We start from the raw sequence: 13,845 nt of genomic DNA, 5'->3' as shown, positions 1-13,845 counted from the left end.
AATAAGGGGAAGAGGGGGAAGAAATGGAATAAAAAAGAAAAAATGAAAACTTAAAACACCTGCTTCCTCTAAGTGTGTATCACTGGCCTGGAACTCCCGTATAAAGTTTATTCAGAAAGTGTCTAGGCAATGTGCACCGTCAGAGGCTTCTAGGCATGACTAATCACATGTAGATTCAAGGACCAGAACAGCTGCAAAAGCAGTGCCCAAGGGACCAAATCTGTGTCACATGTCATTGTTAGGACAAGTCCACAGGCTAACACCTTCATCCATGGGAGTGTCTGTTTCATTCCTTTCCTCCCTAAAAAAAGATACATATTCTTTTTGACACAGTTGTCTTTGACACTTAATCAGCTGTGATAACGGGCAAGTTACGCTGATTTAGTCTTTGGAAGGAATCTTGATTACTTTGCTCTCCTTAGGATAACAGGGAAAGAAGGGTTAATAGCTTGAACAGAAGCATGACAAGCATCCCCACAAGGTAAAAAATGAGCAGTGACAATGACTGCACTTGGTAGGACAGTGCTCAAATCTGCCTCCAAGGTCCCTGCCAGCTCTCAACTTTGATGAGTTTGGAAACCTATTAGCAATGTTTGTGAATTGCTAATACGCATTCATTTGCATGCGTTGTTTTCTGAAGGGTATGAAAGAGTGAGACATACACCCTCACCCCAAGTCCCCTGTGCTCAAATCAGGCCAAGTGGAAAGACAGCAATGTGCCAAAGTTCGATCAAGTCTCCTCTCTCTGACTTCTACTAAGAGCTGTTTCACAGTGACCTGTGCTAGATAGAGCAGATTCTCGGCTTCTTTTAGATAAATGAGGAAGAGATGGATATGGCTAGGAGGGCAGAAGGCATTTTAGGCTAATTAGCAGGCTAAATTCAAAGATGCTTTCCCCTCCACTCTTGCGATCTGGAAATAGTTTTAAGTTGGCAATCACAAAACCTGTGTGACTTTTACAAAATCTGATCTGGGATCCATTTGTTAGAGAACCATGGGACATGTCCGTTTCATTTTCTATGACCTGATTTGGAAATCCTAGGATTGAATCGTGGGGCATGTCCCTTCCAGTTTCTATGAACTGATTTGGAAATCCTAGGACTGACAGCCTTAACAGACTTTTGCGGACTCTAGCTGCCATGGGGCAGGTGTCCTTGTCAATATCAAAGTGCGATCAGACAGGAGTAAAAGCAAAGAATGTGGTTTCTCAACTTTTGATTAGTGCACTTGTCTGCTGTTATTCTTACATCTACCTCGGAAGCCACAGACAGAATATACTTTCACCCCAGTGAAAAGCAAAACAGCATGAGATGAACATATGATTATGTGGATAAGTCCTCTAGAGGAGGAAAACCCCAAAATTATCCCAAGACAGAGTGGAGGCATCTATGATTTTTCTGATAATACTTTCATCAAAGGCTGATTGCCTTTCATCCTAATGGGGGAAAAAATCGCTATTCAAAGTCAGTGCTCCTTGAGAGCGTTTTTCTTGCCTGGAGTTTAAAATTACCTTAAAATTTCTCATTCTAATACTGTGAGAATGCAGAAAGCCAATCAAGTGTATGGGCTAACACACTGAAAATGGCTTTCCCCCATTATGCACAAAGTAAATTGATGCAGTGTAAAAGTGCCCGAAAATTACCTTCGCATAATCAAATCCATGCTTTTCTTTGATGCCATTGCGACAAACAGTGTAATTATAGAAACGAGAATTCTTGATTAATCCAAGCCATTCTCGCCACCCAGGAGGGATGTAGCTGCCATTATATTCATTGAGGTATTTTCCAAAAAAGGCTGCAATGGGAAAAAAGGATTATTTTCTCACGGGATATGATTAAGCGTAACTAAATGCATCAATGTGAAATTATGACTTGAAAAAAAAGGCAGTGAGACAAAAGTTAACCTGGTAACCGTGGAGGCCAGAATAACATGCATGTAATACTCTGAACCTTTAGCAAAGTGACACATACACATTTTCCTTTTGAATAAATAAAAGTAGTGCCCAAGTACACGGATTATAAAAATCACCACCATGATCATGATACTCTGAGTGCAAGTGATAAAAGCAGAATGTACCTTTTTGTTAAGTTGATATAACAATCAGAGAAGTAGCCAGTATGAAATTTGGAATACTGAAAGTTGTCTTTGTGATAAAATAAGTTTTCTAACTGTTGGAGAGCTGCGAATTTCAAAAACGCTATTGAAAAACTTGTCTTTGTTTTTGCCTGTCAGGACAGTACACATTTTCCCAGCCAGGGAACCGTAGTAAACTCCGTTTATCATGGGACGCGGTCAGGGTTTTTATGTCACATGTATTTTATGTCATCGGTGTTTGCATTATATGTATTTTGCAAATGTGTTTATTACTGATAATCAAAAATTCTAGCAACATGGAGTCACAACCTAGACGACTAACTTTCATAGAATTATAGTAAAATAGAGGTATATGTGCTACAAAAACTCCACTGCTCGTTGAAAAGGCCACTGGAAGGCCTTCACATTTGTAACTTTGGCAGGGTCACACCCAAGAAAGGCCGCTGTGCAACAGTGGGGTCGGAGCTCTGGGATCTGTCCCTGTTTCCTGATTACTTGACACCCCTCATGGAGGCCCACTGTCTCCTGACCGGCTTTCCTATGCAGGCTCCAGGGTCTTTCCATTCTCACTGCCAGCTTCCTGAAGACCAGCTCGGGTCACATCACCTTCTCATGATCTTGGATGGCCCCCCCTCGCCTGCAGAATCACATTGAGTTTGACACCTTGCCATCCAAGCCCTTCCTTGCCTCCGACCCCATCTTGCACGTCTCTGTGAATCGTCCCTCTCTCCAGTCAACGTGCTGCCTTTACTTCTTCTGGTTTCCACCTCTCCACCTTTGCCTGTGCTATTCTCTGCCACCCTCTGTATGAATCAGCCCAGAGCAGAAGCCATTTCAATTCCAGTCTTCACCCCAATCCCACAGCACTTTACTTCTGTGGCTCTGAAGCTGTCTTCCCTCTCTTCCTGGTGGTATAGTTATGTTCACGTAGAAACCTAATCTCCCTTAAACTGTAAGGGTTTTGAGGGCAAACACTGCCTCGACCTCATCTGTGGACCTCCCTTCCCTCATCCTTGCATGTAGTCTAGGGGCTGCATGAATTTTTGTTTCTTGAACTGGGCTTCATGGAGCCCCATGTCTTCTGGGGATGGTACCTGTTCTGGACTTGTTAAATGTTGTGTTTTCAATTGAGCTATGATTTTTTTTTTAAAAAAAGCTGATTTGGTCTAAATATTTTCATAGAGGAGAGCTTCAGAGTTAGAAAAGTTGACACTTCCCATTGGATTTACTTTCTTTGAAGGGCTGACTCAAGTCTGAGAAACACAGCAATGTTTATTTGTTGAATGAATATTTATATGATGAATCTGCAAATGAGTAAATCAATCAGGTGGTCAATTAGCCAAACACCCACTGCTTGAGGATTCTGCCAGGGTCCCTGAGCAGATGGACGGGTGTGGGACAAAATGTCAGAGGGTCTCATGTCAGCTATGACTCAGGGTTTCCCTCTGAGCTGGCTCTGAGCAGTAGAAATTCTTCTAATGAGGGGTTCTCGTCTTCAGAGACTAACCACCTTTTCACATCGAACCACAAGATGATTTTCCTTTCCGACAAAAGGCAACGTGATTTAAGAGTCACAGGCGGCGGACCAAAGCCACACCCCACCAGCATGACTTCAGAACGGGACTGTTTCCAGAAGCCTTTCACTTAATAACCTCAAGCCCAGCTCTTTCCCCTGGCCTGCTCCTCTCCCCAGGTTTTTTTTTTTTTTTTCCCACTTTTCTCTCTTTTTGTAAAAGATCATAGTGGTTTGCAATATAAAACCTGGAGCCAGCTTGCCTGGGTTCAAATCCCGGCTCTGTTATTTGTTAGCTATCCTGCCGGAGGCAAGTTACTTAACCTCCGTCTACCTCCAATTCCCCTTCTGGAAAAACATGAAGATGATAACAGTAATAGTGGTATGATCGTTGTGAGGACTAAAAAGAATGAATACATATGTAAAGCACTGAAAACAGTACCTGGCACATAACGAGGGCTTATTAAATGCTGCCACTGCCAGTATTATGATGACCATGGCTATGATCATTAGCCTTTCAACGATCTGTGCTCTGATTTTAAATAATTTACCCTCCTGCAATGCAAGGAAATCCTGTTCTAGAGTTCTGCACTTGTGCATCTGAAAACATTGCTGGAGAGGTTACACAGTTTTCTTCCCCAACCTGATTTACTTTGTGGCAACAAATTTCTCCCCCAACTGGCTGACATTTTCGTGCTTAATTAGTTTTTAGATTTTTTCTTTTCCTGCTACTTTTAGTTCTGTTCTCTCTCTGTTTTTTTTTTTTCCTCTCAGGGAAGCCATAACAAGTCATTCCCGCCCTTCCCTCATTGTTTTACCCGTTAGATTATTTAGGACTGTTTTCTACCCATTGCCATGGCTATTGCCCTTTCTCTTAATCCTCCCCTTATAAACTATTCCTTGAAGTCTCTTAATAGGCCTTGTTATGTGCTTTAGAACTCCCTCCAGGTTTTCGGTGTCTTTGTGTTAATGGGGTGTAAAAAATGTATTCAGTATTCCAGATGTTGCCTCACCCATCACACTGGTTCCAAGAGAGACCGGGGACCTCGTGCGTCATGAGGCAGCACCCAGCGTTGTCAGCTTCAAGTTACTCGGCCTTTCTGGTTGCCTCCTAAGACCGAGGCTCATTTGTAATCACCCCTGGCCTCTTTCAACATTACGCTTCCCGGCAGTGCTCTGCAACTGATTATCTGGGCTTCTAATTATTTTCCTCCAGATGTATTAAATCTCTTTCTCCCTCCCTAAGATGAACTACATTTTCTCGCCCATATTGCCATTATATTGGGTGTGGTTTGAAGTTTTTCTATCCTTTGCCACTGGCAATTCAACCCAACTTAACTAACTGTCTGAATATGTCACTAACACACCACCGACCCCTCCTTCTGTATCATTCTTTTCTCTGGGCCATTAAACACTTCCCTTCACAGCTGTTTAAGAAGGTGGCAGGGGGTTGTTGGGTGACAGGGAGAATGATCAGGAAGACCTGATTATAATGATTGTTGACTTTAGGCCATGCAACTTCTGTCCGGGACTACCTATTACATAATACTTAGAAAAATTCCCTTGAACCATTTGAGGCAAAAACATTTATTTTTATGTCGGCGATAGTACGCACATAGACAAAAGATTTCTGATGCTGTAGGGAAGTCAAATCTTATCGACTATAACAAGTGATATACTAAATGAGCTTTTATTCCATGTATTATTAGATTTGGGGTGGCAGGACTTCACTGGTAGTAACTAAAAATTTACATAATTTTGAACCAAGTTAAAATTATGATATACTCTTAGGTGACCTCGTGCACGTGAGTCTGGCTTCCCCAACTAGACTGTAAGTGTAGCAGAGACAGGAATCTTACTTTATAGCTCTTCATACACCAATGTCTAGTATAGTTCTAAGCATAGCGTGGCTCAATAAATAGCATACTATGGTACGCTATATCTTATGTTTGTGTACTTAACAAAAATCAATAATGCCATAATTCATAAAGATAAGAATATTACTTTGTCTCACTTTTAGTGAACTCTACATTTTAAAACATCTCAGAGAATAAATAAATATACTTGCTATAAGTAACATAAATAAATTTTGTACTGTAAAAAGACACGAAACTAGAAAATTGATTAACTTGTCTACATTGTTTTGTCACAAAAAGAATTCTCTCCAAAAATTTTTATTGCGGGTCTCTATTAAATATTGGCCCTTTCACCCCAGTGATATGAAGAAGAATTAGTAGGACTAAAATTTCATTCACATGTGATTTTATATATCCTGTATTATGATTATAATTTGAACACTACCATTTTTAAAGGAATTAATATGATTACAGTGATAGCAAAAATTACAATATATAATAGTTTTGGACAGGAAAAAAATCTCTGCATTATATAGGTTGGAAAACTGGGCTGGACAAGTTCTCAAAACAAGTTTAAGGCAGAGTAAGGATGTGACTCTAATTCTCCACCATTCGGTTCAGGGTTTTTTTCTAACACTTGATGCTACCTCTCAAATACGGATTATTATATACTACCAAATGTCAAATGGATAGCGAGTGGGAAGCAGCCGCAGAGCACAGGGAGATCAGCTCGGTGCTTTGTGTCCACCTAGAGGGGTGGGATAGGGAGGGTGGGAGGGAGACGCAAGAGGGAGGAGATATGGCGATATATGTATATGTATAGCTGATTCACTTTGTTATACAGCAGAAACTAACACATCATTGTAAAGCAATTATACGCCAATAAAGATGTTAAAAAAAACCATGGGTTATTACTCTTACCTTAACATTTATGCCAGGTTTTACATTCATGTCTATACCCTCACAAGAAATTTAAACTAAAACTTTTTTGAGCAGATAGGCAGAATTTTCCTTTTTATGATAGATAATCCAGTATCATTCCCACTATACTTAGAACATAAAATGCAATAGACACGTTACTGTATTTTCCCTTCTTAAACACTTAAGCTGTTGTAGACTCATATTTTCCATGAGTAAAGTTAGAAAAATTTAAGTTACAGCCAGTCCAAAAATACGCCTTGGTTCTGAAAAAGAAAAATCATGTCACACAATGGTAAATACAATATTGGATCAATTCAATTCATTTCAATCCATGTATTCTGGATGCCTCCCAAAATAAGCCTCTTAGTAATTTGTCTTCTCTGAGTTGCTCTTCATAAAACTGATTGCTGCTTTGTGCTTTTCTCTAGATGGGTATTTATGTATAATATATAGTTCAGTTTCCGTCATTATTTTTCTTAGGTTCTCAGCTAAATGTTCCAAATAACGTATGCATTATTAGGAAAACATTAAAATCGTTATATATTGGCTCCTCCCACCTCCCCAACTAGTTTAGTGGCTCATAAATATGCTGGTTTAATACCTACTCACCAATTCTCTTAACTTCCTAAGATGTCTGTCATCCTGATGTGCTTATCTGTGGATTTTCAAATGGGTCTCTGTCCCTGGTTGGATCGATAATTATTGTCACAGAGACATCTCTACTTCCTAATAGTCTGAGACGTGTCAGTATTTTCCCATCAAAGATGAATTTAAATTATGTAGCTCATTATCACTGCCATTTTAGTCTTCCAATTTTTAATTTTTCTGATTTACTAATGGGCACATCAAAATTTATTTTCCTGAGTGTATATCATCCGTTTTCTATTCATAGCTAAGTGTTTGGACGAGCCCTAAGTGTTTGGAAAAGTCCCGTTTCCCTTAAAGAATTCCTTTTACTTTACAGGATGACTCACTATAAATTCCATTATTACCTAAGTGTCTAGACCCCTGGGAAGAAGGTTGGCTTCAGAATCTGAGTTAGTTTCCAGGAGCAAATCTCCTCTCCCTGAAGAAGACAACTGATTGAAGCAGGCTACAGGGCTGCACCAAAGGACTGACAGTTGTCCCCGGGAAAGCCTGATGGTCTGCAGCTTCATCCTAGACCTAACCCATTAGGTTAGGGTAGCATACTGGAAAGAGGCCTGAAGACCAAAGTCCTGTTGCCCACTCTTCCTGTTAGAACATCAGATGTGTCACTTCAGCAAGTCACCTTAATCTTGTAGGTCTAAATTTGTTCGTCTGAGAACAAAGGAATTGAAAAACTAAATTACCTCTGAGTTTTATTCAAGCTCTTGTAGGGTGGACGCAGCATAGGATAATTGAAACAAGTACCAGAGTACACTCCACTTCTTAGAAGCAAGATTTGTTTTTTCTTGGTGACCCAGTGAGCTGTGTAATGGATGGCATTTCCATTTTTGCTTTTGCCATCTGGAAGTTAGCTCCAAATATGCAGCCTTTCTCTACAACTCCGTGGTATGCCTGCAGTTTGCATATTAACCTTTGCCTTGATTTTAACTGGCTCTACCCTTCGTTTCCATTCGACAGTGTCCTTACTGCTCTGTATCTTATGTTTTATGTGTCTCTGCCAGGCACTTCGGAATGAAGCCTGATAGAAATATATGTAAAGAAATAAAGAAAGAGGAAAGATGTTGGAGTCAGGTGTGCTGGATTCAGTCTGTCACTGACTAGCTTGTGACCTCAGATAAACCCTCCTGAGTTTCGGTTTCTTCACTGGCAATATGGGCAAATTCTTTCAAAGTTTCCGGAAGAATTAGGAGAGAAAACTTAGCTAAAGTGCCTGGTACAGAGGAAGCAAGCGTCAAATATCAATTTCCCTTTTTTCCCCTTTCTTCCCCGCTGCCCAGCTTTACTGAGATATAATTGACAATCAAAAATTGTAAGCAATTATACTCCAATAAAGATGTTAACTTAAAAAAAAATTGTAAGGTGGGACTTCCCTGGTGGTCCAGTGGCAAAGAATCCGCCTTCCAATGCAGGGGACGTGGGTTCGATCCCTGGTCGGGGAACTAAGATCTCACATGCCGCGGAGCATCTAAGCCCGCGCACCACAACTACTGAGCTCGGGTGCCTCAACCAGAGAGTCTGCATGCCGCAAACTACAGAGCCGTCGTGCTCTGGAAGCCGGGCGCCACAACTACAGAGCCCACGCACCCTGGAACCTGCGCGTCACAACTAGAGAGAAGCCTGCGAGCCGCAGCTAAGACCCGATGTGGCCAAAAATAAATAAATAAATCTTAAAAAAAAATTGTAAGGTTTACAGCCTGATGGTCCGCTATACATAGAAATTGTGAAATATTAACCACTGCCAAGCCAATCAACATATCCATCACTTCACATCTTTGCTAGTTTCCAGTTTTTTCTTTGTGGTGAGAACATTCAAGATCTAGCCTTTTAGCAAATTTCAAGTACACAATATAATACTGTCAACTATAGCCACACTGCTGTTCACTATCTCTCCAGAACTTATTATCTTCTTTTTGCCCTTTCTTGATTTAGCCCTGAAATGAATTAGCAAGTCCTAATCGACAGTTCTAAGTTCTGGGCAGGGTTCTCTGTGTCACCAGCATCTCCATTTCTAGGATGGACACCATCCACACCGGTCTGGATACAGTGAGAGTTCTAATTCCCTAAGTTCCAATTCTCTCCATCTCTCTATGTCTGCTACTAGGAATTAAATTATAAGGGAGCCTGGGAGTTGAAAGGCACTGATTTCGTACAATGCTTCCCGCAAACGAAACACAATTTGGTGGTCAAAATCAGGAATCAGGCATCAGGGGACCATTTCTGATTTTGCTTCTGAGCTGGTCATCACACAGTATTTGAAATTCCCACATCAGTTATAAAATGGAGCTAAGTACATTTGCTGTTTATGAACCCTACAGGGATGTTTGATAGATTTGCAAATTGCTTTAGAGTTCGCAGGTGAAAGGTGCTATAAACTTAAATCACTTATGTGGGAAAACACACTCAGGATAGGGCACTTTGAGTAACCTAGTTTCTTTCTGAAGCGTAAGCAAACACGCTTGAGGCTCATGGGAGGAGTTTCTTCTGTGAGTGGAGCTCTTGAATGCCTGTGGATGACAGTGCTATCACACCCACAATCAATATTTTCATCCATAAATAACAAGTATTAAGTGCGCGCAAGGCGCTCTGCGAAGAAGCAAATGGCCACATATTTCCTAAGTCCAGTGGAAAAGGTTAATTTCATTTTTAAAAGAGATTTGAGAGAATACATTTATCTGATATCCTTTCCTTTTAAATCTTCAGAATAGAGAATCTGCAGACCTGAAAATCTTTTTCAACAAGTTTTAATTATGACACCCTTAATTCTTATGAATACGTCTAGTTGGTTCTGAAAAAATTATTTTTCATCACAGCCCTTCAATCAATATCTTTGCTTCTTTTCATAAAGAAATGCTCAGAAAACCCAAGGAGAGCATATAAACGCTAGGAGAATAAAGGTTTTGGGGGCAACCTGACAGGAAGGAGCCTTGCTTCTTTCTTACACTGGTATGATGTTCATAACCTCTCTGGAAGGAGGTCCCCAGTTTGCAAAAGACCAACTAACCAAACTGCTCATCTATGTAGGTTAAACAGTGATAGAAGATGTAGCAATTGGGATGCCCTCCTTTCCTGGGAGATGGGGGCGAACACTTGAGATCTAGAAGTCACCAAAACTAAGCTAAAGAAACTCCCAATCCTATTAATTATGAGTAAATAAATAGATGAATGAATAAGGTACACCTCACTGGATGATTTCTTTCAGTTACGTCCGAATTCAGTAAACAATTTTGATAATCTATCGTGTCCCAGATCCTGGGGTAGGTGCTAAGCAATTTCAAAGCGCTTGATGATTTCTCACCCAATGGGCAAGAATTTGCCAACATTTAAGACAAGCCTCAAGCTGCGCTGGGATGCCTGGAGGTTTGGAGCGTTGAGGTAAGCACGTTCATGGGATGAAAACTCTTCTGTTGCAGGTTCTCCTGGAAAATTCCAATTGCCGGTTGCTCTGATGGGGACAACACTTTCTTAACGTGTCTGCTGAGAATCACTGACTTTTCTCTAAGGGACCTCTCTCTGGGACGTTAACCAGAGGGAAAAGTAGAGGATGCTGAGAGACACAAGCCTCGGCTCCTTCCGCTTAGGGACTGATTGGAACTTCATAGATTTCACCATACAGTGCATCTTCCAGAGGTGCGCTACCAGAGGTTCACGGGCTGGAAAGCTCCCCCTTTACCTGTTCTGTAGCCGGTGCTGTTCAGATAGACAGCAAAAGTCCGCGGCTCGTGCACTGCCTGCCAGGGGGGCGAGGAGCAGTTCTCATTGTTGGTGTAGGTGTTGTGGTTGTGCACGTACTTGCCCGTGAGCATAGACGAGCGGGATGGGCAGCACATGGGCGTCGTCACGAAGGCGTTGGTGAAGGTGGCCCCCTCGCGCTCCATAATCTTTCTGGTTTTGTTCATGACTTGCAGGGACCCTGGAAGGCACAATGCCAGCGTTGTTAGCAGACAGCACCACACGATCACCCACCGATGTCACGTCACTCAGGGGCTCTGTTCCCCCTGCCTTGTTGATTTCTCTGCCTTAGCCTGAAGGAGTCTATCATTTGACGAGCTCTCGTTTCTAGAACAAAATGCAACGTTTGGGATTCTGCCATCTCAAATATTTTGCAGAATAAAAACACATTTCAGCTTCTCCCCTCCTTGATCACAAAGGAAAAAGAAAAGCAGGTTTATCTGATCACTAAAGCTAGAATTTTAGAGACGGAGCAGATTCCAAGGCCAGCAGCCCTTTGAAGATTATCAGAGAGCATCAAAACAGAGCATCAAAACTCCTAGCCCACCACACTCGCACCATGCCACAGACATTGCAGAGATGACGAGATAGAATGTTTTCATCGTATGAAATAAAAGAGGGGAGAAGTTTTCCAATTAAGTTAAAGTCCTTCCAAAATGCCTGTTTTTTTTTAAACTGGGGTAAAGTTGCTTTACAATGCTGTGTTAGTTTCTGCTGTACAACGAAGTGAATCAACTATATGTCTACATGTGTTCCCTCCCTCTTGACCTCCCTCCCACCCCCCCATCCCACCCATTTAGGTCACCACGGATCATTGAGTAGAGTTCCCTGTGCTGTACAGCAGGTTCCCACTAGGTATCGATTTGACACATGGTAGTGTATATATGTGGATCCGAATCTCCCAGTTCATCCCACCCCCCCTTCCTCCCCTGTGTCCACACGTCTGTCTTCTGTCTGTGTCTCTGTTCCTGTGCTGAAAATTGGTTCATGTGCACCATTTTTCTAGATTCCACATATATGCGTTAATATACGATATTTGTTTTTCTCTTTTTGACTAACTTCACTCTGTATGACAGACTCTAGGTCCCTCCACGTCTCTACAAATGACCCAGTTTCGTTCCTTTTTATGGCTGAATAATACTCCATGGTATATATGTGCCACATCTTCTTTATCCATTCATCTGTCGATGGACATTTAGGTAGCTTCCATGTCCTGGCTATCGTAAATACTGCTGCAATGAACATTGGGGTGCATGTGTCTTTTTGAATTATGGTTTTCTCAGGGTATGTGCCCAGGAGTGGGATTGCTGGGTCATATGGTAGTTCTATTTTTAGTTTTTTAAGGAACCTCCATACTGTTCTCCATAGTGGCTGTATCAATTTACATTCCCACCGACAGTGCAAGAGGGTTCCCTATCCTCCACACCCTCTCTAGCATTTATTGTTTGTAGATTTTTTGATGACGACCATTCTGACCGGTGTGAGGTGATACCTCATTGTGGTTTTGGTTTACAAAATGCCTGTGTTTAATTAAAAAAAGATCTTCAATGTAAGTTCGTATCCTCTAGCAAACTCACCACATACCTGCCAGTTTTTCTACCAGGATAGTACGACCAGTTTATGTTTTCACCTGTTTCCACGTCATTTCAAAAGATGGGTTGTTTGTTTGTGAAAGAGCTATGATTCTGTCACATTCAAAAGTATCTGCGTAGTAGTGAAGCGTGCCATTTGAACTGTAAAGGATGAAATTGTACATACGATTGCTGAGGAAGGAAAAAAAAACCTATTTCGATTATCCAGCCAAACATGGAAGCTGAAACCCATCCAAATACTGCAGGAAAAAAAAAGCTCAGGCCAGAATTCAATCGTCTTTTCAGGACCTGTCAAGAAATGCACTACAGAGCACTACAGCCAAGGCCATTGCATTTCAATCCTGGAGCCTCACATTTCCAACAGGTCCTACTTCTTCCAAAGAAAGGGAGAAAGTCTATGTAGCTTTCCAACAAGGAAGGAAATCGTAATGCAAACCAGGCAAGCATTCAGAGCAGAAAAGAAGCGTGCAGCCATCCAAAAACCACAGTTTTTTTTCACATACGAGCTCTTACCATTCACATGAAAACAGAAGAGATGGTTTCTAATTGGGTCTCCTTAGAGCTCCCTGAAATATGCTTCAGTTAGGAGGATTCCTAACTGCTTTTTCTCCCCTGGTTGTATTCAGAGGATCAAGCAACCTTTTTGCCATCAGTGGATAACATGTAGTGAGCACCCACTTCATGCTGAGCATTCATTCTATTGACCTCAGCTCTCTGGACTGATCCCCCAAAGTGTAGCGTTTACAAAAGAAATGGAAAATTCTCTGCTGCCTCTGATCTTCAGCAGTAAATAACCAGATGAGAATTTACATATGAAAATTGCTTAGGGATATCTGCAAAGCAAGGTAGACGTGAGTGTGGATATAGCAGTAGCAGGACCTATAAAGACAGCGGGGACCAGAGGCAATGTTTAATAAGAGCTCTGCCACAGGAGATGAGGACAAATGGGAGGAAAGGAGGAAGAAAAACATGGGATGGGCGAAGTGTATTGTGGGTAGCATGGGGAAGGTGGTATGCACGGTGCACTGGAGGTGGGAAGAAGTAAGTGGAGTGATGAAAATGGCACGTGGATTTTCTGGAATGAAATCGAATATGAAGACTTCTCTTCATGAAATGGGTGGCAGATTTAGCCAATAGCTTGGAGGCTGGGCAGAGATATTTGGATTTGACAGAATAGACAAAATGACGGCAGAGCAAGTTCTTTGTCAAAGGCATGAAGGACATGATAAGAAAGAAGTCTTTGAGAGGTGTTGCCATGGCAATGGAAGTATGTGCATTGTGGGGTAGGTGGGGAATAGGCTGGCCCATCAAGGGTACGGCCAAAAGGCTGCTGAACCCACCCAGCCATGGGGTGGTAAGAACCTGAACTGGGCTGTGCCTTTAAAATAGAAGGACTCTTAAGATGCAGACCCAGGAGATGTTGTAATGCATCAGAAGGCTGTGAGTTGACTCACAGTTTTCAGCCCGGGAAGAAAACTGGAAAAGTAATGGT

General features: G+C 41.7%; 1 protein-coding gene across 3 annotated transcripts in view; it reads right to left on the bottom strand.

Annotated features, from left to right (window-relative positions):
* SULF1 (sulfatase 1) overlaps nucleotides 1-13,845 on the bottom strand; it is a 139,507-nt gene that overhangs the window by 49,970 nt on the left and 75,692 nt on the right. For 2 of the 3 annotated variants that reach the window (XM_060127816.1, XM_060127818.1), the window contains exons 5-6: nucleotides 10,703-10,942; nucleotides 1,643-1,794 (exon numbers count right to left, since the gene is read on the bottom strand). In XM_060127816.1, the coding sequence (XP_059983799.1) occupies nucleotides 1,643-1,794; nucleotides 10,703-10,942 (392 nt within the window). Of the gene's footprint in view, nucleotides 1-1,642; nucleotides 1,795-10,702; nucleotides 10,943-13,845 lie in introns of those variants that run through there. The other variant, XM_060127817.1, reaches the window with a different exon arrangement.

This window comes from Lagenorhynchus albirostris, chromosome 17 (genome assembly GCF_949774975.1).
Source record: "Lagenorhynchus albirostris chromosome 17, mLagAlb1.1, whole genome shotgun sequence".
In the NCBI taxonomy this organism is placed as follows: domain Eukaryota; kingdom Metazoa; phylum Chordata; class Mammalia; order Artiodactyla; family Delphinidae; genus Lagenorhynchus; species Lagenorhynchus albirostris.
Note: the sequence above shows the minus strand (reverse complement) of the source record. Positions and strands in the feature narration are given on the sequence as shown.